Source organism: Mastigoproctus giganteus, chromosome 9, assembly GCF_048544385.1.
Source record: "Mastigoproctus giganteus isolate SK-2022 chromosome 9, ASM4854438v1, whole genome shotgun sequence".
Taxonomy (NCBI): Eukaryota; Metazoa; Arthropoda; class Arachnida; order Uropygi; family Thelyphonidae; genus Mastigoproctus; species Mastigoproctus giganteus.
Genome location: NC_143583.1, coordinates 72,323,680 through 72,349,969, shown reverse-complemented (window position 1 = coordinate 72,349,969; position 26,290 = coordinate 72,323,680). Strand labels below are relative to the sequence as shown.

The 26,290-nt window shown below is 38.7% G+C and overlaps 1 protein-coding gene across 1 annotated transcript in view; it reads right to left on the bottom strand.

Moving 5' to 3' along the window:
• Positions 1–20,042: 20,042 nt before the first annotated feature.
• Positions 20,043–26,290, bottom strand: part of LOC150080447 (ras-related and estrogen-regulated growth inhibitor-like protein A) — a 60,107-nt gene continuing 53,859 nt past the window's right edge. Inside the window, exon 4 of the mRNA XM_090381326.1 lies at positions 20,043–20,714. Coding sequence (XP_090237452.1) covers positions 20,265–20,714 — 450 coding nt within the window. The 3' untranslated portion in view covers positions 20,043–20,264. The remainder of the gene's footprint in view (positions 20,715–26,290) is intronic.

The window sequence follows — 26,290 nt, the reverse complement described above, 5'->3', positions numbered from 1 at the left end:
GTGAAAATTCCTGGTTAGTCCAAATTAAAATCAGCTTAAAGAACAAAACTTTCTCAAGGGGAGATTAACTTTTGAATTTTGATTCCAGTTTCACGCAAGCGTGCTTGTCAATTTGTTTTTAGATATTCCGATTTGGTTGTATGTTTTGGGCGCATCAGCACCTTAAGCCATATTGTGCCGTATATAACGTCTGTAAATTGATTGTGTTCTGTGGCCGATTTGTCGTTTGCTGGACGAAAAACCTGAGCTTCCAGGAAAAAAAAAAAACAAGTACCCTCGCCTGGGACCAACTAACTCAGACACTTTGTAAAAAAGACCCATAAAAATTCCCCGCGCCATAGACGGGAATCGAACTAAGGTCTTTTCCAACATGTATGGGGGAGCATGGTGATTACACCCACGAGGGCTATTTTTATGCCTGATTTCGAGTCTTCATTACGAGTATAATACAAGTGTGACAATAAAGAACCCAGGCTAATCCTGTAAATGCATATTTTATCCTTTTGCGCATGCACCTTCAAAATGTTATGCTTCTACCTTTATACATTTATCCCAGTCCCAACTTTCCTTCTCTGCCATGTCTGGAAACATTGCTGTAAATCATTTGCTGGAAGCCATTAGAAAAAATGCTGATCTCCTATTTTTTTTTTGATATTAATATTAGCATTAATACATGCATATTGATACATGGAAATCAGGTTTATTCTTGGGTCTGTCCAACCCACCTTAAATTTATACAAACTCACTTGTTCTAAAGGATTATGTAGTAATTTTTAAACAGATAAAAACGCTTTAGTTAAAAAGCTAATTTCATTATATTTTCCGTTTAAATTTGTCTTTCTTTAATTCAAGTGCACGACATCTAATAAATATATAGACTCAGTCAACTCTCCCCCAGACGTCTGGTCTGATGACTACAACCTTTATATAACCTTTACAAACTTATATAAAACAGAATTCTTTCCATAGGAATGCTTCAAATTTAGTGCTGTTCACTGCACTTTTCCCAGCAGATCCACATTCTTCCTGAAATGGGGGTTCCAAGGCTGTATACATTATTCAAGATGTGGTCTAACCAAAGCTTTATCCCTGCTAGCAAAATCCCTGTATATCATAGAAAAAACCATGTGCGTTGTTCTAGCAGCCTACACTATTGATAGAACTTTGTGTCCCTTCAAAAAAAAAATCAATCGAGCGTCCCCTTGAAGGTTTTAAACATTTACCGCAGCGAATTCCTCAAAATCAAACCAAATATTTCCTCAACAAGTGAATCATAATAACGCACTTCTGAAACTGTTCTTTCTATAAAGCAATTTATCTCCCAATTGCCTTATGGAAAATTTACTGGGATCCTGTTGAAATATATCATCTACCCGTATTATATCATTTGTGAAACTTTATGAAAGAATTATTATTGAAATTGCAAGACATCCAGAAAATTGTTTTTAGATACACTGGGATGTTAATATGTCAAATCAGAGGGAGAGTACTTTGAAGGTGATAAGAGTCGCTAACAGTTAATGATTATTATTTTTTTTTTCATTTTTTAAAAGAATTAGTCCGTTTGCTTAATTGTCAAAATCGCATTTTGTTTTAATTCCCTGGAATTATGATCCTATGGAAAACAGAGCAGAAACTAAAAACAAAATATGGCGGCCATCTTGTTTGAAAATATTTGGAAATCGTGTTCACAATAAAATCAAATATGGCCGTCTCGGGGTAACCCGGACAATATTTTCTTTCTTTTTGTTTATTTCGATATGATATCTTGTAACAAGACTTAAAAGTAGCGTCATTACTCACTTTGAAAAAAAACAGAAAGTATGTTTATTAATTCTGCTTATAAAGGCCTGTTTTTCACTTTGTCGCTTACTTTAGTTATTACAACATCTTTACTTCTTGTAACATTTTATTTATATTAAAATATAAACACTACACTCAAAAACACCGGACTCCAAATTAACTGGACACCCGTCGGTTTCACGTTGATGACATGGTCCCTCACTTCAGTAGCTTATCGGTCCCTCTTTGGGCACTATGACTCACTCTACCATCCTTGGCAGGCTTTCCATCATACGGAGGGTTGATTCAGCCTTTTGATAACGATTTTGACATTAATCCTGCTTATGACATACGGCAACAATGTAATTTTTTTTTTTTCGTGCAGGCGCAGTCCTAAACCTTATGAACAGGGGCATCAGTTGTAGAAGTTGTTTTAATGTCGACATGCCTCGGAAATTGGACCCATGGTTGGAAGGTTACATAATCGCGCTTTCCGAAGAAGGGTACAGTTATGCGAAAATTATTGATAGGTGCAAGTCGAAAAATTTTAGTGTATCGAAGTTTGGTATCCATAAGGTTTTGAATGGCAAAGGAAAATTCATTTGCCATTCAAAAAGTACGGAAAGTGCAGTCGCTCGTTGTCGGTGAAAATCCAAAAACCCAAAGAGCTATAGCGTCACGTGTGGGAACTGCCCAGTCACCCATTTGTCGCATACTCAACGAAAATTTACAACTGGAGAAGAAGCACAAGGCCCGCGTACACCACCTAGGAGCAAGGCACATTGCAGAGTGGCGGATCAATGCTCGAAAACTCTACGAAAAATATACGGCAGCTGAAAGATGGAAATTCGTAGCAACATTGGACGAAGCGTGGGTATATCTCTCAGATTGCAATGAAATTCGGGCAATTTATTACCGTCCACAGGGTGACAAGGCCTTTTCAACATGGGTGCGTCACTGCAAGGAAAGTTTTGGCCGAGGTTTTATGGTTGTAGCCGGTTTTTGTTATAACAGCAAATTTGAGTTGCGTAGGGTCGCTAAAAACGTGAAAGTCAACTCAGTGTATTACCAGACTGAATTTCTACAGCCGTTGTTTGAACGTGAAATACCCCATTGTACAGTTTTAACGCTGAAAAGGTCTGGGTGCACCAGAATGAGACGTCCAGCCATACGTTATGTTCCACCCGCGCTTCTTTGCGGAGAATGGAAGCGGCAACAGGTATTCGTTTGATCCCATTTCAAGATATACCTGTTAAATCACCTGACGGATTTTTGTACATTCGGACTTTTGAAAAGAGCTCTCGGAAACCGCCGCCCCAGAACTGTTGAAGGTTTGTGGAAAGTCTAGAGCAGGAATGGGACAAGTTCGACTTGGCAGTTTTGCAGAGTGCTTTACTTCAATGGAAATTATAATGCCGTATGACAGTCCATGAGCAGGGAAAACAAATAGAACACAACTGGTGGTGGCCGCACGGAATTTCGTAGTTTTAAAGGCCTATCAAAATCGTTATCAAAAGGCTGAATCAACCCTCCGTAGTAGTTGATATAGTGTGATTGTTATGCAATTTCTATGATTTTCCGACAAATCTGCTTTAGTACTCTGTAATGCTGCCCATCTTTCCAAAACAATGTTTGTTTTGTTTGTTTGTTATTTGGTTTTCAGGAGCATTAGCAACTAAGGCCATATTGCTCCGGGGATATGCGGTGGTCATTCCCTGACCTTTCCGCATCCTCCGTATTTGGTGGTGACGGGCTCGAACCCCGGTTTAATCAAGAAGCGTGTGCTATGCACTGCTGCTCCTTCCCACCTGGCTACGGAGGCGCCTCAAAACAATGTGATTAGTGTGTTATTCATGTTGGTCGACTGGTGACTTAGTTACTGGGAGGCACGATCACCAGGAAGGGGCCTCCCAGCATCCCTCCATGGCACGGAAAACCGGACCAGGCACGGTAGGTGGAACGCTTACTGGGCCACTAATGCTGTGTGCATAACAAGAGAAAAGGCGGTCCGGGAACGAAGTGCGAAATAGTTAAGAGCAAGGAAGACACAGAATGGGCGATGGAGGAGGAAGACATTCCTCAAGGCGAGTGAAAAGCAGGAACCCAAAGGAGGTGAATGAGGGGCGCTATAAAAGAGTAAGTAGGATGAGATGGCCTTCCGAAGCCTAAGGAACAGATAAAGATGAGAAAGTGAGGGTCAGAGATAGCTACACAATGCGCTCCGGCAGTAGATGTTCTCTTGGCACTCCCCACGTCCGCTCATCTGATCGTGAAAAAGGTTTCTCACTGCATAGAACCAATTTCCACTGCTCCACGAACTAATTACTGAGTTCGTTACGCGATGGAAGGCGAAATCGCTAATTGCATTTGGGAATGTTTGTCTTATGCGCTGCCTCTTTTCCATCAAAACCAAAGCTGTGAAGCTCCGCACGTACTCTGTTCCAGACTTCAACTTGTTGATATCTTAAACTCCTGGTTGCTGTTTTGTAAGGTTATCCGACAACATTGTAATACCGCCCTTCCGGATACCCTGTGGTCAAGGGAATGACCTTCTGTGGTCTTCCTATGGGTTTGCGGGAGATGGTGGCACATTACGCTCCCATTTCATGATAAAATCACCGACGGTGGACTTTGGATGGTGTAGACTGCCATCAGCTTCACAAATCGACAAGCCACAGTGTGACATCAGATAGAAGCAGCCCCCCCCCCCATTCAAAATCAGTCAGTTAGGCTCTACCATGACGAGTACAACTAACTTGTATTACTCATAAGCCTTTCTTATATGCCAATCTAAGTCACTTGTTTATCCTGAAAGGTCCAATGTATTATGAAAAGGCGGATGTCCCGATAATATTTGTAAGATAGTGTATAACAGTGCATGATTCAGATCCTAACTGTAGTAGTTCCATATAACTACTCACTGTTTGCAAACTTCCTTCATCCCAAAGATAAGATTTAACACAAGAATAAATACACCTTGAGTTCAATTTGTATTGTATCTTTTCCTTTTCTCTTTGGTCAACTTCCTACATGTGCTACAGAAAACTTTACACCACCTTTCTGAAGATGTTCTCTTTTTTTCCTTCTTGGGTATCTCAATTCAATTACGGGGAAAGAACTAAATTAGCCGCAATTACAAAGTATCCCGTTTCTCTTTTGGTCATTTTTACCTCTTCTGTTAACGTAGTTGAGAGATCATTATCGCACTCTGGTCCAAGCACACTGTTTTGGAATTAGCACTTGATTATATCTGACAGCTTCGCCGTTAACTTTGCTCTTTGTCTTATCAGGAAACTTAATTCGGTGGAACTTTCCGTCGCATTTTTAAGGTTTACATTCTCAGAGAGAGGTAAATAATCCAATCCAATCTTTGCGCTCTTTGAACGGTGACTGTTTAGTCTTAAGTTTCAGGAAAACAACTTCATCCATTTGCCTTCTCAGACTATTTTTCTTCTCAATAAGACTTTTGATCTTTTCTTCTGTCTGATAAATTACAACCTTTATTTGCCACGTTAAAGTATAAAATTAGCTAATTAGCTAAATGAACTACTAAAAATTATCTTCTCTATATTTAATTTTTTTAATCCGGATTTTGATTTTGACTATTGAAAGTACGTACACGTATTGGGAAAATAATTGAAACACCTGTCCGTGTAATAGCGCATTATACGCTGATGATGCCTAAGGATTTTCATTTCATCAAACTGGAAAGAAAAAGCAAACTCATGAGATGATGCACGTAGTAGATTAAAGAGTAAACTTGTTAAATAGCTTCAGAAGGACGTTCCTCTGCGCATCTTCGTGTCTGCACGCGTATAGCTATGCCTATAGATATAAGTTTTCAATAAGTGATTTGGAAGTGTGCGCTTAATCAGTTTATGGAATCCTGGATAGTTTTAAGTTAGTGCGCCTTACATACCTAGTATGTAAGGCGCTGGCCATAGTAGCCCTTGCGCCATTATACTCCCACTCCATCAACAACAACAGCAACCCAATAAGTAGCGCAGCCCCTGTACCGGTTCACACTTTCAATTAAAAATTTTCAAGATGGATCGAAACTTTTCTAAAAATCTTCCTTTAAACGTTAAATGTATTTTATTTTAGGGCTTAGTGGCTTCAACATTTATAAATCTACCTTGTCATATTTAGGAAACCATTAGTAATAATAAAATCATTAGCTTCCCTGGAAAAATTCCTTGAATATAACGAGAAATATTATGTCCTTATAATATTAATAAAACGATTGGACAATGGAAAGTTTCTTAAGAACAAGAAAATTTCTTTTGAACGAAAGTTTGTTTTTCCTCATCTTCAAAACGTGCATGTTTTTTCAGGTATATTTATATTTAATTTTGACATACGACTACATCAGAGGCTACGCTCATTCTGTGTGATATTCATCAACTTAATTGGGATAATATCCAGTAAATATGTAAATTATATCCAGTTCATACGCTCGCTTGTTTAGTACATATAAACACGCACAGTACAACGTTTCTACATTCATTATGATTAGGGCCCATATGTTGATGATCATTTACAAAAATTCCCGTGGTTTATTATTCGGAGTTTCGTGCAGCAGAAAACAAATCGACCACAGAACACGTGCAATTTACAGACATATTAAATACGGCGCAGTCTAAGTCACTGATGCGCCTAAAACCCTTCATACAATTTCAAAATCTTGGAAGTTGCCATAAAATCTTGAAGTTGCAAACATTCAGCGAAAAGTCCCCACCGCATTACCGGTTGTGGAAGTTAAACGAGACCAGAGATGGGGGTGAGGCTTTTCTTTTGGAGTGTTGAACATGGGACGGATCTTCCGAAAATGCTTTTAGACATTTGATAGAAGTTCGTAAAATTTGTTTGTAAAATTCGATAACTTGTTCATACTTTCTCATCAACTCAGTGTAATAAATAAAATGACTGAATAAAATTACGTTTATCAATCTGTAACACACCGGTAAATATATATTTCATTTTGAATCTATTTATTTCACACAATAAGGTACGATGGCGTGGAGAGCTCACTCACACAAATCAACCCTGTTATTTGTGACCACCCCTGTCTCAACGAGCGGACGCATCTCACAGCACCTAGGAATACTCAGAACCCAAGATTTTTATTTGGGAAGTTTATTGTTCTGAATAAATGTGCTCTGAATAAATCACAAAAAATAAAATCTCTTAAACGTTCTGTTTGCTTCTATGATTGGTAGGTGTGTAAATGCGCGTGGGAATTGGTAATGTACGTTGTGTACTCGTGTAAACATAGTCAGGAGGTGCACCCTCCTGACCTTGACTGCATGGGGGGCAACTATCTTTTGGAAGTCCCCTCGTGCCTGTGCTGATGCAATGCTGAGTCTTTTTCCTAGGCGGCACGTCGTGGGACTCTGACGCTGGTTCCAGCTGGTAGGGCCAGCGTGAGAATTTCGCTCGCCACGATGGACAAGGCCAATCCTCCCACATAGGGCACTCTAGCCCTATGCCATTCATCCATCACCTCCAACAGCCTTCCTATACTTTTCGCCTGGTGGATCCTACCACCCTAATTCTGTGTCTGCCTCTTAACAGTCTCCCCAGCAGAAAGTGAGTCGCCCCTTTATCCCCTTGTCCTTCCTATTTCCAGGTGGAAGTCTTCCTATCATCCACCTCCTATGCCTTCCCCTTTTTCCCCAAACTCAAACTGTGATGCCCTCTTGAGTAGAACGGTTGGAATCGCTTCCTCCCTACACCGAGTGAAAAAACATCTGAGTTCAAATCCTGTCAATGACAGCGAGGAATTTTTAAGAGAATTTATCTCAGGCGAGGTAGCATAGTTTTCCTGCGCGAAACAGGTTTTACGTCAAGTAAACAGCAAATATGACATTTCTAGCAATTCAGAAAAACTAACCAAACTAGAGAGCTATAAACATAATATTACGTGAAATTAATATTACCAGGGAAAACTTAAGGGAAGCTGTTAACTCGCTCCCCGATAAAGCAACGATCAGGCCGAACCAGTTCCCCTTATTCATGGTAAAAATATGTAGTGCACACATAATAGACCACCTCTTCCAACGAATACTAAGTGTTGGGGGTTATCCCGGAAGCATGGAAAAGATATGTAAAACCAGTTCAAAAAATAAACAATCCTAAAACCAGTAAACATTTCAGGCCCATCGCATTCGGATGCTCTCTGCAAAAAATATTTGAAAAAGCAATCCTAAACACTGTCAATCAACGCTGCTTTGGGGACAGGCCAGAATACTTGCATTCTGTGCTTCTCCGAAGGTCGACTATTACAAATTTAATGGAGATTCTACTACGTATACAGCGAGCATTAAATAATAAACAACAGTTAGACATCGTTTTCCTGGATGTAGCAGCAGCTTTCGACAACATCTGTCTCCCAGCTATGACAGTAATCCTGAAGGAGTATTTCCATGTCGACCTCGGCCTTAAGTGGGATGAAGGATTAACCTTCATACCGCACTTCGACTACATTAGAAAGAAGACATAAGCAGCACTCGGGAGCACTAGACAAGAACTCACCGGTCTCCGAAGCCCTCATCTTATGATCCAATACATCCTTAAATGTGTTACACCAATTTCGTTGTGCTTATAAACTATCTGGTCATCGGTCCCTGAAAACAACATCAAGGCCTTCTTAGGATTAGAATACTGGCTCCTGAGATGGCTAAATAGGACGGCCGGGAAACCGTTTACCATTTCAAGAGCAGTCTTGTATTCCAATCTTGACATCAAACCCTAGAAGCACATCATCATTACTAGAAGCATATTAACTGTGGAAAAGATATTAACAAAGAGACTGGATGCGCCTAAAGTTGGAAATGTGATTACTTTGCCCTCGCTTGATGCGACGGAGAATAAATGGAGAAGAACCAAGTCTCAAGTGTGAATTGGCTCAGTTAGACTCTCTGGCGAGGTTCTTCGCAGCAAGTACTGTTAAGTATTTTAATAATTTAAACATAGATCTAGAGAAACAGATAAAATGTATAGGATAGAAATCTTCTGTAATGTGTACCGGTAGGTACAAATATAACAAGAACACTAATTTAATAATTAATATAATAATATTTACTTCTTAACGATTACTTAGTAATTAATCAGTAACTATTTAATAATTAATTTATTAATCACATGCTCTGTGTTATTTTTATTTTCAAATTTTGTAAATAAGTTCATGTAAATATGCTTGTAAATATTTAAATAATGTAACCACACCCTCTAGCTACATGTTGTTAATGGGTGTCTCGAAAGAGAAATAAACAGGTAATAATAATAATAAAATTGACCAGAGAACACACACGCAATTTACATACATACATATATATAAGGCGCAATATTGCGTAAGTTGTGATGCGTCTAAAACCCTACAACAACATACCAACTAGGAATGACATCACCGGTCAACGCAGCTTGGATGACGTATTGACGAAGTGAAAGGCACTATGGGTAGTGCCTTTCAATTCGTCAATACGAAGCCCGTGTAGCAACCCAAGGTCGCGGGTTCGAATCCCGTCTCGGGCTTGGATCAAAGTACTGCAAAAACCTTGGGAGGTGCATTATGGCCACAGAAGCCGATGCGCCAACAACTACTACCAAAAGAAAAAAAAAAAAAAAAAAACGAAGCCCGTGCAACGGAGAAAGGAAAGAACCTGACAGAGTTTGAACGGGGGAATGATTTGTGGCGCCAAGAACGCAAGTGCGGCATCTTAGTAACCATTTGCATTGTCGGCTATTCAAGAGCCGCTGCAGTGAAGGTGTGACGGGAATGATCTTAAAAGGGACACACAACCACCCAACGTGTCAGGACTCTGAAACCACCACTGGTTGACACCTGAGGTAAACGGCAGTTGGCACGTGCTGTTCGGGACAACCGACGGCTCACGATCTCCCAGTTAATGGTAGACTACAACCAGGCGCACAGAGAAACATTTCCGAACATACCATTCTGCGGACCCTCTTGCATCTATGCAAGAGCGTCCGCAGAATGGTATCCTCCTGCACTGGGTACGGGAACACCACTCTTGGACATTGGAAGACTGGAAAAGGGTCACCTTTTCTGATGAATCAAAGTTTCAGTTCCATCATGCCGATGTACGGGTGAGTATCCGGCGGCGAGAGGTGAACAGCTGCAACCAGACTGCATGATTAGACAATAACAGGACTATGGCGATGGAATCATGGTTTTGGGGAGTTTTTCATGGATATATCACCGTGTTCCCTCATCCCCATTAAACATACAGTCATCGCCAAATCCTACCTCGGCATTGTTTCGAACCAAGTTTTGCTCTACATGGTGACCAGCATCCAGACGGCAAAGGAGTCTTTCAACAAAACAGTGCCCCATGTCACAAAGCCAGAAATGTGCAGGAATGGTTCGAGGATGATATCCAAGTATTTTGTGTACTTCCCTGCCGCCTAATTACCCCTACATCAATTCCATCGAATATTTGTGGATGGGTTGGAACTTAGCATTCTCAGGTTCACGCCAGGGCCTCGCTCCGTTGCCAAACTCAAGGTGGTTCTGTCCAGCTGGTCCCCGGATACCTATGGATACCTTCCGCGGTCTCATAAAGTTAATACCACGAAAGGCGGCCCAACACCCTGTTAGGTAGTTAGGCTCATGAATGTATAGTATACACCCATATCATGATGGTGTTAATTGTATGTCGTTTTGGCTAATGAGTGTATTATTTTGTGCGTCATAAGTGTTTTTTGTGTGAACATTATTATTATTATTATTTATTTGCACATCAGTGGGCACCCCTGGAAGAGCTTGGTTCGGCTAGAAGGGTGTACATTATGCAAATTCCATAACATTGATTAATTACATTGATTAGAATTACAAGAGACCAAAACAGATTGAACATACACAAAAAAATAAAAATAAAATAAATAAATAACAAACAATAAAAAACACACAACGGTGAATCCAGGGAAGCCTTTGCAGGGAATTCTTTTCATATAATGCTCATTGTTCGTTTATAGAGTTCATGTCCTGTCTATAGCGCTTCGAGCTGCAGAAAGATGAGACATCAATTCCCAGGGAGTTATACATTCCGAACGTATTCGCCGGAAATACTGCCCTAAGGTATTGCACGTTTTGCAGAGAAGATTGCGGATATGGTGTTGTCCACAATCTTGCACAAACACAAATCTTAAACAAACACAAGCACTTACATAAACGATGGTTTTCCAGGGTTTCATGCCAAGGTATGCATATATCACACTCCTAGAGATGATGAAAGGGTAGCCCATCTCCCTATTTAGCCATCTCGGGAGCCAATTTTTTCAACCCCCAGAAATCTCTTTAGTTGAGTAGAGGAGGCTCCTGACCAGAGTACCGAAGCGTAGAGCAGTAAGAGTGTTAAATTTCTTCGGACGTATTCCAAAAGGAACTTTCGAGGTCTAAGCCCGATCAACTCCTGCCGGATTGCCCAAAACGCCGCAAGCGTTTTTAGCCTGGCCATCTTGAGGCGGACTTTGAAAGTAAGCCCGTCATCCCACTTCAACCCCAAATCTGTGTGGGAGTGCACCTTTTTAATGGCGGTCCCATTTATTGTGAGCATAATTTCATTAACAGTCCTCCTTTTTGTGGAGGTCATCTGAGCTGCTTGCTGAGGATTCAGTTTAAGTCCCAGATGTCCTAGATAATCCTGGAGTTCAAACAGTACTATCTGATTTTCATAGGCGACTGCCTCATCTTTTGCTGGATCACCGGATGTGACCAGCATCTTAAGATCATCAGCGTATGAAATGAAGTTTGCATGCGTCGCAAGGAAGGGTGCTAGGGCAAAAAAACATGATGAATGGACTCCCCCTTGTGGGATGCTGACAGAGGTCGTGGTGGTCCTCTCCAATCTATGGTCATATTTAATAAAGATCTGCCTGTTGATGAAGAGTTGATGGAGGATAGCAAGAACCTTCGATTCTGAAATAATGCTTCAAAATTTTAACTAGCTCTGTTGTGCTGAGATATGTGATTATCATATAATTAGCTATATACGTACATACATAAGATGCATTAAAAAATATCCCTCCGCCTGAGATAGGCTAGTTGCTGCTACGAATGAAATGGCTTTTAAGAATTTCTCCACTCTCTAAAAGGATTCAAATCCTGATCGATCCAAACGCGTAACAAGTAACAAAACCACTGTACTCTCACAGAATACTAACAGAATATCTAATTATGGAATAAAATTGTCGTATTTATCATATAAAACTGTTCTGAAACAATTAAAACAAAATATTAGTAATGAAACTCTGTTGACGCCCGTATATGGGGCGTCAACAGAGATCCCAAAATTAATCCCTTGTGTGGGCCGTTTCAAATTATAGTGCAATGGGCCTGCAAGTTTTTAATTAAATATTCAATTGTGTGTTGTTACACTAGTGCATATAACAGGTGCCATCCTCACTAGACGACCGAGGAATGGAGCAGTTTAATTATAAATAACAAACCCAGGGGTTCACATCTGGTGAGTATGGTCTTGGCAAACCCAGGTAACTCAGAATTTATTTTAGCTGGTGCAGCATAAGCCTCAGGCTTCCTTGCACTACATGGCTAGTAGCAATAATAATAACAACAATAATTTAGCGTATTGCTGGATATCAGTGCTAAAATCAAAGTGCAATTTTGACTTGTATTTATTCTCAGTGCCAAAAGACAAAGTAGGTGGCTCCATCTACTGTGTCGATAATAAATTAAGAACAATATAACGTAAAATCCAAATAATGTATGGTTTTATTTCATCTAATTCATTTTCGTTTGCTAAATAACTTTTAGTTAGAAGTGGGATATCCAGACAAGTAGTTTAACGAATTTTTTTATTTCCTGAACTCTTTCCAAATGACACCCAACATACTTCGAGGATATTTTATTTTGTTTGAAGTTTTAAAGTTAGAGATTTCGTAAATTATTATATGACAACAATTCAGTGGATTTATTTCGACAAAATATTCAAATTTTGAACTTCACAGATTAATATTTTAATTAAGTAATGGATTAGAAAACTAATTCCCCATATTATTGTAAAATAATTATATTGTCTATTTTAATGTAAAGGTACTCAAAACGTATGAAATTCATCTAAATACGAAATTCGTCTGTATCACCCACTACTAGATGGCGCCACCTGATAAATTAATGATATCTCAGAACGAACGTAGCGATCCATGTATTTTTTGACCAGTTAAATTAAATATGGGTGGATAAAAAATGCAAGACTTTACATACTGTACGCAGTATGTACAGTCTAGATATTACAATACGTTTTTTTAACCATGAAATTACGAAAGACAAAACCGAAATAAGTTAAAAGCGAAAATTAGTTGAAAGCAAATAGGGGTGATGTCACAATTTTCTCAGAAGGGGATAAAGTAGTGTTTTGGGGATTCGTTAAGATTTAATTATCGTGTAGCAGTAAGAAAATGGACATTATTTTGATCATAAGAAGGGGAGTTATAACTCCTTTAACCCCTACTTGGAACCCCTATCCCCTCGAAAGCGAAAATTAGCAGATTAATAACTCGTGGGGTAAATCGTACTCCTCTGCCTGAGATTGGCTAACTACAGCTCCTAATTGAAAAGGCTAGGTTCGAGTCCAGTGTATGATGAGACCAAGGCACAGACCTCTCCAAATGAGTGACAAGTAGCGAACTCACTGTGCTTCATTGAAGACTTACCGGCATTAAACTTGGATATGTATATATCCAAGTTAAATTTCGGAATTCTTTACAATCTGCATGTGAAAACCTGAAGTAATCCATAAAGATATGATTGAAATATTAGATTATATGAAATATTGAATATCAAGGAGTGTGCTTTCCTCATTCTAAAGTTGGATTGCTTAAAAATGCCATTTGTAATTCGAAAGTATCGAGCTATGTTAGTGAATTTAAAATGGGATTGATAACCAAAGAAGGGAACGTCCGTGGACCTGGAAATACTGATTCACTTCACCATATTATGATTTCAAAATGGCCACAAATTTATCGCATAAGTATGCATATAACGGTAGATATATCGCAATAAAAAAAATTAGAATATTCTAAGAAATAAAGATCGGGCTCAAGTTCAGAAATTAAGTAAGTTTAGTCATTTTTCAAAATTGTCCAAATTTTTGTCTGGATTGAAGGCGCTCTTTGTTGGGATTTGGAGTCCTTTTCAATCTAGGCCCCTGGGAAAGCGCTACACCTTCCTAATGCTACACTGTAGTGCCGGACCTGGGGCAGTAGACAATATTGCTGCTCTCTCACGTCGGTTATATGTCGTTACCCCAAAGCTCGTGATTTTTCATCCAGCTAATCGACCACATAATGCACCCAATATACAGATAATATTGATGCCTCGTAGCCTCAGATACTTTTGGCAACTCGTTGTGCAGATATTCACATTATGAGATATTTAAAACGATGCCAATTTAACTACTTTTGGTAGATGGCTGAGAATTAAACTGATGCTATTGTATTACCTAAACGTTAGTATTTGTTTTTTTAAGTCTTTCAAAAACCAGAAGGTATACATTATTCACCTAAAAATATCCAGAGGGTATACAACGTATATCCGCGTATACCCTCCACTTCAGCCCTGCCGGTGTAACAGAATCAACGCCATTCTGAGCAACTTGTACCGACACGGTGGAAGACTTTACGTGCATTTGTACAGTACTGAATTTTTTGTTCTGTGATATAAATTAGTCTTTGACACATTACGGAATCAAGTGTCGGATTCACATGTTAAACGACACAAGCTTGCTCATTTGAAAGTCCTAGGTTCAGCAACTTTAGGATGTCTATCTTGCAAATGTAGAATCACTTCCATAAATAACATCACAAATCTCTCCTTCCGCGGCGTATCTTTTTCCAGTGAGTGCAATATCGGATGGAGTTTATTGCTATACCGTATTCCACGAAGTCAGCAGATCGAAAGTCAACAGTTAGCCTGTTAACTTTGGATCTGCTGAAGAGACCAGCAAAAGACGGTGGATATTACTTTTCCCACTGAGGAAACTGTTTTAGTTATGTCGCTGTCAATGACATGTTCTTTCATCTCACTGATGCCCACTTTGTTTTGAGAATAAAGTAATCATCCATGTCTCATTGTAACCAGTTCAAGGAACAGAGGAACTAACTGTTCACACTTCTGCAAATTGCCTAAATATTTGCTCTTTGCTGGCCAAAGAATTTAGAATATTCTGAAAAAGAAAGGCCGGACTCAACTTCAGCAATTAAGTAAATTTAATCTTTTATCAAAATTGTCCAGTTTTTTGTCTGGATTGAGGGCACCCTTTGTTGGGGTTTGTTGTCTTTTCAATTAGACCTTGCTCTCTGTTTTAACTCCTTTGGTTACTAATTTTAGATACCAAACAGTTGATTGTCAAAAGGATCGGTTAATCCGGATCTTTTGTTTCCATGAATGTATTACTGCAATTATTTTGTATGTTCTGTGTCGCCGGCTATATCATTTGTACTTAAAGCGTACACCCCCCCCCCCAGCTAAATGGGATTTCCAAGGATTCAATTAATTCAGTTAAGTAATTTTATAACAAAACTTAAAATGTGCTCACTCGTTGACTTTCTGTTCATCCATCAAGTTACTTTTGAATTTATTTTACTAACATTTTCTTGCACTACTACTTCTCTTCGACAGGGTTGTAGGTAGTGGCATAACAAGGTTGACGGCGCCCAGGGCAAATAAAAAAATGGCGTCCCTTTAAAATTGTTCTTTTGTAATTTTTGCATTTTTTTAACCATAAATAGGCGTCCACCAAATTTGGCGCTCAGGGCACGTGCCCCACCTGCTTCAACCTAGTTACGCCACTAGTTGTAGGTCTCCCTTTATCAAACGCCAAACTTTGAGGGAGTGTCATCAATTTGTCGGTTTTGACTATCGCGCTAACAGCACCACTGTTCACATCATTAACACACATATAGGGATGGGTCAGAGCCCTTTTCTTCGATGACTGATCACCTGTCAAACTGTAACTTGACATGGTATTTTCGGTAGAAACATCTGCTGCTGTTGGTAAATTATCACCAGGTTTGAAACTTTCGGGCGAAAGAACTTACAGAATTTCTCATCAGTTGAGAGGTCTGGATTTCAATCCCGTCAGAGACTGGAGGAATTCTCAAAGACCTATTCACAAACAGAAGTGGAATCGCACTGCCAAAAAAAAAAAATAATAATAATAATAATTAACGTTATATTTGATGTGTAGACAAGTGCTGTTTATATGTAGTGCAACCCGAGAAGCTGATTTTGAGATTTCCTAAATTACTAATTGCAATTGGATAAGTAACAATCGCAAATGGTCCTATAAGGATAGTTTCCCCTCAACTGAGCTTGCCCACATTAACCCAAGCCCTTCACATCTGTGTAGTGTCTATAAATCGTGTGTGTGTTCTAAGGCTAGTTTTGTGCTTTCGGAACCACAATAGCCGAAGAAAATACCTTGAAAACTTCCCACCTATTGGTGTGATTTCCCCAATTTAAAACTGATAGTCCTATCCTAGATACCATCGTTAATATATTTAGACCAAGCAGTTTTAGGTTGTAGTCTTTTTAAGTAACCCCAGGGGCTCACATCTGGTGAGTATGGGCTTGGCACACCCAGGGTCCTCAGCTGGATATCATCATTCTTCTCTTTCTTGGTGATTTCCTTCTACTTCTCTCCCTCTCTCTCTCTCTCACACACACACACACACACACACACACACACACACACACACACAGGGTAACTAAAAAATTTTTTTTGGCTGGTGCAGCATAAGCCTCAGGCTTCCTTGCACAATATGGCTAATAATAATAATAATAATAATAATAATAATAAGTTTTGAATATGTGTATGTCATACACAGTTCCTATGTGTACCGATAGATGGCAGTACCTCAATGCTCAATTACAATTCCTGTACGATTGACTGACATTTAATTCTTGTTATTTCACGTCAACTGTTAATTTATCCTGAATGATAAAGCATCTTGGATAGCACTGACTACTCTGTAGATCTGTCAGCAGAAATCAAAATGCAGTTTTTCTAATACAAATATTTTCAATCACAATTAGAACATTATAGTTATCAGCTGCCCTCTCTTTTCAAAAGTTAAGTTTCGTCAACCAACTTAAGAGAAGATAGTTTTCTTCCATGACAACATTCACCTACGAAGTGGAATAAATTAATCAAAAATAACCACGAAATGGCGTCACGAAACGTACCGAGCAACACTTGGATAAGGATAAGTGGGAAATCACTTTGAAGTCATTAACGACCTCACGCATGACAACGTTTTCTTTCTTCCACCAGACATTGATCTGGTTTGCGTTAATTAGTTTCCTGACACTTCACGCTCAACTGAAGAGATCCACGAGCAGCAGTAGTGAACCTTCAGAAGATTGGAAAGGGGGGGGGGGGATATAGGGGAAATAAGAATAAATAAGAGACGTCTTAGGTGTGGTCCCTCTAATCCATCAACCAGTTAGTGATTTCTTTGTCGTGGTATCGCCTGCAGTTAAAGGTGCGACAGTCTTTCAAATGCACCGTCGGATTACAATATGTAATTCGCACTTGGTAAACAGATACAGGGATCAGATATAAAAACTGAAGTCTTTCATGGCGTACGAGGTTGTGATCCGACAAGCTCACGTGATAATGAAGGCTTCTTACATGAATAATGCAGAGAGCGTTAAAAATCAGATACAAAGAAAGAATGCAGATACAAATTTGAGACATGGGACTGATTATCAGGATGAAAGTGGGAAGATTGAGTACACGAGAAAATAAGTAGGAGAGGTGATTGATAAGTTCATAGTCTTAATATGAAATAGCGATCTCTTTCTATTACATTGATGAACCCTTCCTTGCGTAAGCCTCTTTGACAGTTCAGTGGTGGTTTTGCCCCCTTATTTGCAGAAGGCTGGGTTCGAATCTCGTCGGACACTACAAGAATTCTTAATTTCCTCTTCAATCGGACTGCTCTTAGTCGATCTCAGTTGGAGACATAAGGCTGTTTTCATGATTTACTTCAGGTTTTTCAGCCCGCACAGCATAAAAATCGGTCTGTGAAGACACATTCAGACATGCTACAGAGTGCAATACTGTTTTCGATTCTAATACGCTATATAAATAACAATATCTTGCGTAACATTTAAATTTTACCGCATATATAGATACATTAAAGGTCCTATTAACTTCTCGATATCAGGCTTCAGTGCTGAATGTTATCCAATACGCTAGCCATAAAATCCAGAAATCAATTAGAGAGCTACCTCAGGCGTATATGCTTTTCCATAAATCCTGCAAAATCACTAGTAGTTCGTTATTCATAACGAACAAGAACAACATCACTATTTGTGTAGGAGGAGCTATGATAACCATCCATCAGAACCTCGGGCTTACCTGGGATGAGAATCTCACTTTTGTCCTACACTGTGCCTCTACAAAAGCCAAAAGTTTTACTGCTGTGTGGTCCGTATAGAAAGAGCTGATAGTTAAAGGAAACCCAGAACTCGTAAGCATGTCGTACCCAAACCAATGTAACCGTCAACAGTCTGATATCTCCCGTCCACTTCCCCCCCCCCCCCACTTTCTCCCATTACTAACATCAGTAGTGTCCTGCAGACTGAATACTGTCTGCTCAGACGGCTTCACCCTAATCTAAATATGACGCCTTGGAACCATGACGAAAAACACACATATTCTCGCACAACTCCTGATCGAGCTGATAAATGCGTCCAACCTAGAAACGAGATAGTGAATCCTCGTAGATACAGAAGGAAACTCAAGGACGCATCCTACAGTACATACGATTTTAACCAATGTAGATGGCCTTGGTTGTAGATTCATGGAGACTCTGCGTAATGTATTCGTTGTTTACTGTCCAAATATTGAGATCCCTAGTCATCTGGTCATCATTAGAAGACCTTCTACGTGCAAGCCATTAGAGAACTTACTGTGATTTATTTTGACTTTCTTTCGTGGTTGAAACCACGAACTCGTCAATAACCCCCTTTTGGTAGGTTTGTCTCGCTTTTTTTCATAGGATATTACACTTAAGGATAAGAAAATTCATCGCCCAGTATGATACTTGATATACAAGTACATATTACTAATGTAAGTACTATGTTACAAAATTAGGTAAATTAATAAATTATCACAATAAGTGCTCAGATTATAATGGTCTCAGTTAAATGGAATAGTATCATACTGAAATGCCCAAATCTTATCTTAGTTTCATATTCTAGGTGGTTTTTTTTAATTTTTTTTAATAATAATATTTAAACATATTAGTTTCTTTAGGGTAATTTTCATTTCGTGCTTTATTTTCGCAAATTCAACATTTACTAAACCCCCTTTTTAATTCAATGAGAGCTTTTTTTTTATTGTTGTTAAAATAAAATCAGTAATTATCTGTTGAAAATATTTAATATTTACATTATTTAACGTTTAATTGTATCTCCTGATAAAACAGATAATCAGGAATGAAACAAAAATAAATCATTCAGACCCTATAAAGAATATCTAAGAAGCACTTGACTCATTTAGTTGGTACGCATGGACTTTTCCATTTCAAAAAAAAAAAAAAAAAAAAAGCACCAGTTCCATATTTATAAAAATAATGCTGTAAATAATGACATTCGTACACACTTGGTTTTTGGCAATTTTATTTTTTAATCAGGTATCGCACGTCAGTTACCCGGAGACAGAGAAATAAGGAGGAAGAAAGCATAACAAGCTACATCATTTTTGGGTCTTCTCAGGTACTCAGGTTGGGATCACTGTGCTTCATTAAAATACTTCATTATCACAACTCAAACTGAACATTACTCACATCGGCCATTTTAAATGGCACTGTTGTAGTAGTAGCTAAATTCGGTAGATGACGCTGCTATTCAAATTTAAATAATGATCAACGATAACTCTCTTGTATTCTTTATGTTAGAAAGCAGTCACAATCATTTAAGCGAAGGAAATGTGCTTTGTTTAAATACTATTCGCAATCACCAAGGTATCTATAATTCCTTCAGTTATACTCTAATAGTCACATGTCATAAAAAGGTCATTCCTCTTACGTAGAAATTAAATATTCTTGTAGGTCACTAATTTGTGGAACACAACACTGTCTTTTGAAAATCGTTTAATCAAATATGTACGCTGACTGAAAGACGGAGATGATCTGTGATTTTTTTTTCTCTTCGTTTTTTTTTCATTACTAGAAACAATGCGTTAATTAGCTGGCCAAAACACAGTTGGTACAGCTCTGTGCGTTATTTATTTTATTAAGATACAATGTCATTATTGCAAAATTGCAAAGCAAGTCGTAAATTGATAACGACAGTTTAACGTGCGCTGCTTCCTGCCATGCATGGGTTCACACTTTAGTGATGTCATCTACCGGCGTCCAAACACACTTTTAAAAATAAATAAAAATAAAAAAAATCGTCCAAAAGGTTAATATTATCTCGTAAAACAAATTTATATCGATAACGATGGCCTTTTCTTCCCATTTCTACCGGATTTATTCGTTTTCCCAAACACCATTCCAATCATTTTTGACACAGTCATGGCGGCGCCTGCCTTCCTGCGAATCGGGAGAGTTCGTAGAGCCTGTAAGGCACGCGCCTCTCGGATTAAACTCTGAAATGCTAGACTCACTCCGACGTAATTCTCGGCAGCGGACACTTCGTAGAACTGGCACTGGAACTGCAGCGACATCTCGTGGCCGTCATCCACACCCACTTGTCGGGCGTGTTCCAAGTCTCGTTTGTTGCCCAGTAGGATCACCGGAGCGTAGCGTAATCCCTTCAGGGTGCTGATGCTTTCCAGACAGTGGCGGGCCTCCGTGAAGCTCGTGCGATCGCATATGCTGTACACCACGACAAATGCATCCGCCCAAGTAATGTGGTCATAAAGGCACCCGGAGTCCTGCGGAGACAGTTAAATAGGTCTAAGACTCGTGGAGACAAGTAATCTACTGCAAACATGTAATTTGGACATCACTATGTGACAGCCATGTGCAAATATGTGACGTGAGGAGGTTCTATTTGTCAAGGAACACAAACTAGACTTTTCTAGGCTATGTAACTTGACACCGTTTTAAAGGTTTATGGTCACACAAGGCTGTTACATACCGTCTGTCCCACTGTAACCGATAGACAAAAAAAGAACTGAGATGTAGGTATAATGGCAATGGCAACAGGTGAATTGAGTGTGGATGGTATTTGCAGGTTAAAAGAGGTCTCATTATGCGATATTTTTTTATGCGGTCTGGTTTGCTCAGTTATATTCACATTGATTTAATGAAAGCGGCTGAAGTTTAATATTCATTTTGATTTAATAAAAGCAGTTGAAGTTTATGATCATTAATTAATGCATTTTGTTTTTCACGTTTCCAGCCTATAGAAATTACAAGCGTTAAAATAATAATGTCATTATTGTTAGAACTGGACGCCACCTAGAGGAATTTATAATATTGTATCGCATTAAAAAATAATTACGTCATCAAATTCATATTAAAAGCATTTAGGAACTTTTTTTAAAATTCAATAATAGTATAAAATAAAATAAAATAAGGCGAATGGGCCTTTTAGGACTTTTATGTCAAAGTTAAGTCGAATAAAAGAATAGATCTAATAAAATAAATATAGACATTGTGAATGTGAGAGAATTTTTAATTAGAATTTTTGTTAAAACGTTTTTGCTAAATTTAATTTTTTTAAATATTTTTAAATGTATCACATCACAATTCACCAATTAATACAGTTTTTTTAAACATACTGTATAATATTTCTTTTGTGCATATATTACACTTTAAAATACGAATTAAGTCACACTTTCATAAAAGTGCATCTAATTTACAATGTATACATACTAATAAAAATACTAAAAAAAATTAATAAGCATGGTTTTCATGAAACGAATGTAAAAATTCATTAATTTAAAATTCATGTACACTCCCGCCTAAAGTTTTGGAATCACACAGAGTTTGACAACAGTTTTCATTATCTTATTTATTATTATTATTTTTAATTAGCTATGACAATGTAAGGTTTAATATAAAAACAACAACTTAAAAAGTATTTTCAGATTTTTTATTGAGCATCGAAAAATACTGAAATGATTTATATTAACAATTATACTGGTTTTTCATTAAATTGTCCTCCCCGATCTGCAAAGTTTCATATAAATTGTGTGAAGATACCAGACTTCACGGACTTTACAACGTAGATGAGCCCATAAAAGGTCTGCTGAGGTGATTGGGACGACTCACTATAATTTGCAATATTCCCTAGTGTTGTTTAATTGCTAAAAAGTCGCTGTACAACTTAAAGCTGTGTTTCGGGTCATTATCTTGTCGTAATAAAAAACTTCGTCGAGTCCAAAGGATATTGCATTATGCTCAAGAATATTTTTATAGCCTTCTTTTCTTAAAATTCCTTCAATTCTACGCTAGGATCCAAAAGTTTCAAATTGGAATTCATCCGTCCATAGTGTGGACAGCTACAACCCCTGGCTTGTAGTCGTGAAGGGTATTGTGTACGTGTGCCTTTTGTATGCAATAAAGAGTTCTTCTTCTGTGTTTTTTCAATCTTCAACTGTCCAACAACCAGAGTCATATCGATCTATCGGTCAGTAAACTGTTTGAACGTCTACTCCTAGTATAGCTCCAAGACCATTACACTAAAGCTGGGCTCCAGTCCAACTTCCAGTTTGGATTTCGACCGAGGCGTTGCACAGAATACGCACTGCAGAGGATCATCTCTGCTGTCAACTTCTACCTTCAAATACTACCTACTAATAGCAATAGATTTCGCAGGAGCCTTCGACAGGCTCTCGTGGGCAAGTATCCTTCGCAGACTTAGGCAAGCAAACATTCCATTAAATTTATACAAATTCATCGAAAACTACTTATCAAATAGGAAAATATAATCTCCTCAACGTACCGAAGAATCACCAGGTTGCCCCCAGAATTCAGTCCTTGGTCCTTTTCTGTGGAACATTGTCCTGGATGAGCTCCTTGGACTGGACCTAGATCCTGTAGCTATACAATCCTTTGCTGATGATGTGACCATCTCGATTGAGGCTAACAGCAGAGCTTCTCTGGAAACCAGGCACTTCAAATCCTTCAGAACTGGGCAGCCCTACACAAACTAATACTCTCACCCCAAAAGACACAATCCATTCTCCTGAAGGGATCACTGCAGCCTACTAGAAACCCCACTATCAAACTTCAAGGCTAAACCATCAAGCTAGTTACTACATTAAAACTACTGGGAATAGTACTTGACCCTAAGCTCACTTTCTCTCCGCATCTTGCATACCTCCACGCGAAAGTGAGAAACTACACTGCTCTCATTGCACGGATGAGTCGTCGTGATTGGGGATTGAACCGACGCACCCTTAAGGTTCTGTACAAATCAATCTTTCTTCCCTTCATAACGTATGGATCAGGGGTCTGGTTTCGCAGGACAATTCTTCACAACAACAAACGTAAACTGGGAACCATCCAGCGCACCATCCTTCTTACTATTACAAGGGCATGCTGCACAGTTAGCAACCCAGACCTTCAGGTTCTTGCCGGCGTCCTTCCGCTTGATCTGGAGGTTATTCGAAGGAGCCTCCACTACTGTCTATCCAGGGGTATACCAGCAACTATCCTTGGACACTCCATCAATAACCTGAATGAAATCAGGCAGGAAAAGAAACAATTTGCCATCCTACTACTTCAGACTTGGCAGGACAGATGGACTGCTACCGACAAGGGCCCAATCACCAAGAAATTTATACCTTATGTGAATTCCATATTTCCCAAATCTCTGAATTGGTTTTCTCCTGGTCTTTATACCACCTACCTCATTACCGGACACGGATCAATAAACCATAAACTAACATCCATGGGAATCATTGACAACCCCTACTGTGCATGTGGTGAAATAGAAGGCTGGAACCATCTAGTATATACCTGTCAACACTATGAGGACCTCCGCAGCATCCTGTTTACTCGTATACAAGATAGCCCTCAAGGAAATGCACACTTATTCATCACATAAGAAAACTACTACTATGAGTTTACCAAGTTTGCACAAGCCCTCTTCACAAGACTTGAGCACCATATTGCCAACACAAAATAGGAACAACCCAAACATCTGATTTTTACCTAACTGGCCAACCGATCTTAACCTGGATAGGATCAACTGGCGTACGGACTACCTGATTCCTCAGTGGCAACTTACACGCAACTCTCCTGCTGTGTCTTATTTATCGTCCTTCCCGGGTTCCCCTTTCAACTGATGGCGTTTATTGCTTCATTGATAACCTGGAGGATGCCTTCGCCTACATCCTCCATATTTCTAGCTATACCCTCCTTTCTTGCGTACACTCTGTACTTCCCCCGACTCTATCTTTTTTTTTTTTTTTTTTTTTGTCTCCGTCCAGGAAGCTCTGGCGATCCTGACGGAGACAAGCCAGAGAATAATGGGCAGACTGGTTACCTCCTAGTGGTGTGTGCGGGCAACGTGGAGTCCCACCAGGGACCCTGCGGCCAAATGCAGGACACACAACAGAACCTAATATGTCATATACAACACACAACACTTTTCTGGCATTTACAGTAGTACTGTATTCCTTCACAGCGAACATATGGCGCAGATGTGGGAAACCACAGGTGGCGCCTGACCCTAATACTATGCACTCTATGTCCAATGTTGATGACTCTTAGCCCAAGCCAGTTCATTTCGATTTTTTGGTTTTAATAAAAGTTTTAGGACCGCTCCTTGTTTAAGACAAAGTTTTGCAGTGGATGTAGACTTGGAAGTTTCTCTGTTGAAGAGAAACTTCCATGTCTACATTCACTTGCCTACAATCAGAGTTATGGTCTTATCTTGCTCTTCCGTTGTTACTCACGGTCGTCCTGATCGTGGTTTGTCCTTTAAACTGCCAGTCTCCTTGAATCGTGGAACGGTAGTTTGTACTCTTTTAAATGAAACACCCAGTTTTTTGCCATTACTTCTCATGGCATAACTTTATACAGAGTTATAATAGCACTTCTTTTTTTAACGCTCAGTTCCTTATTTCTTGCCATGTTTATCACGAAACATACAAAACTTATACCAAACACTCCTTCTGAATGAGGGTATTCAATTTTATAAGTTACAGCTCTTGCTTCTTAATTTATATTATTGCAAAACACTCTACAATCATCTATAATCTTAGATATATTGAAACAGTACTCCTACTTTCCAGAATAATTCCACAATCATCTACAACATTCAGGAATCTTCTACAATGTTCTACCGCATTAGGGAGTCTTCTACGCCTCCTTCAATATTCTTGAATATTCTAGAATTTTCTTAAATATTATTTAAGTTCTTTGATTTTTATACATAATAGAAAATATAGTAATATAAATTGGTAAACAAGTTGGTCCTATTTTAATAAAAAGTTTGAAAATGAGAAAAATTAAATGTGATTCCAATTTTTTAGGCAGGAGTGCACGCAACCTTAATGTCTTATTAAAGGAAGATGGCGCAACCCCAAGAGTCAAAACAGCCATCTCGGGGTGGCACCATATTACAAATGCTGAAATAAATATCATGATATTAGATGCTACTTATTTGTAGCGTAGAACTGAGATAACCCGTGATACTTTTTATAAAATATCGAAAATGGCGGTTTGTTTATGAAGTTTTGTTTTTTAAATGTATTCTGCGCATTCTCTTGTTATATCAAGAAAGCACAGCAGATTATAAGAGAAATACAATATAAATTTATTTATGCTCTCTCTCTCTCTCTCTCTGCAACAAGTGAGATCCTATATAGGGGAATGCACCCAAAGTTACTTTGTTTTCTTATTTCGATATTTTAAGAGAAACAATGAAAACTGTTCTTTGTATCATTGGTTAAGCAACAAAAACAAGATCAGAACTGTAACGAAATAAATAACAAATATTTTCAATGTTATTTATGAATTCGTGTCCTTGTGCTTGAAAACTGAAAAGCAATAGTACATAATTAATTTTAGAAAAATTTCTTATCAGGGAAATTTTGCTGAATGTTTAAGTTTATCGCTGTATCTTTTCTTTCAAATAATCCCACAGACAAAATCTTTAGGGATGCTAAATCGGGAAACCTTTGAAAACTCCTAATTTAAATCCTTGCAGCAGCACAGTTGGTATAATCACTGTCCTCCCTACACCAGGTGAAAAAGATCTGAGTTCGAATCCCGTCAGTGACGCGAGGAATTTTTTCACAATGTGACTGAGCTAATCAGTTTCAGGAGAGGGTAGTATTGTTCTCCCCGAGTATACCTGGGTTTTTCTTCCAGCAAACAGCGAATCAACCACAAAACACGTATATATTCATATACTCAATTTATGTTATATACGGCGCAATATTGAGTAAGTTGCTGATGCGACTGAAACCCAACAACAAAACACCTCCTAATTTAGCTACTGCAATTTTTCCCCAATTGAAAAATTTTTGTTACCTTAGCAAGGATGAAA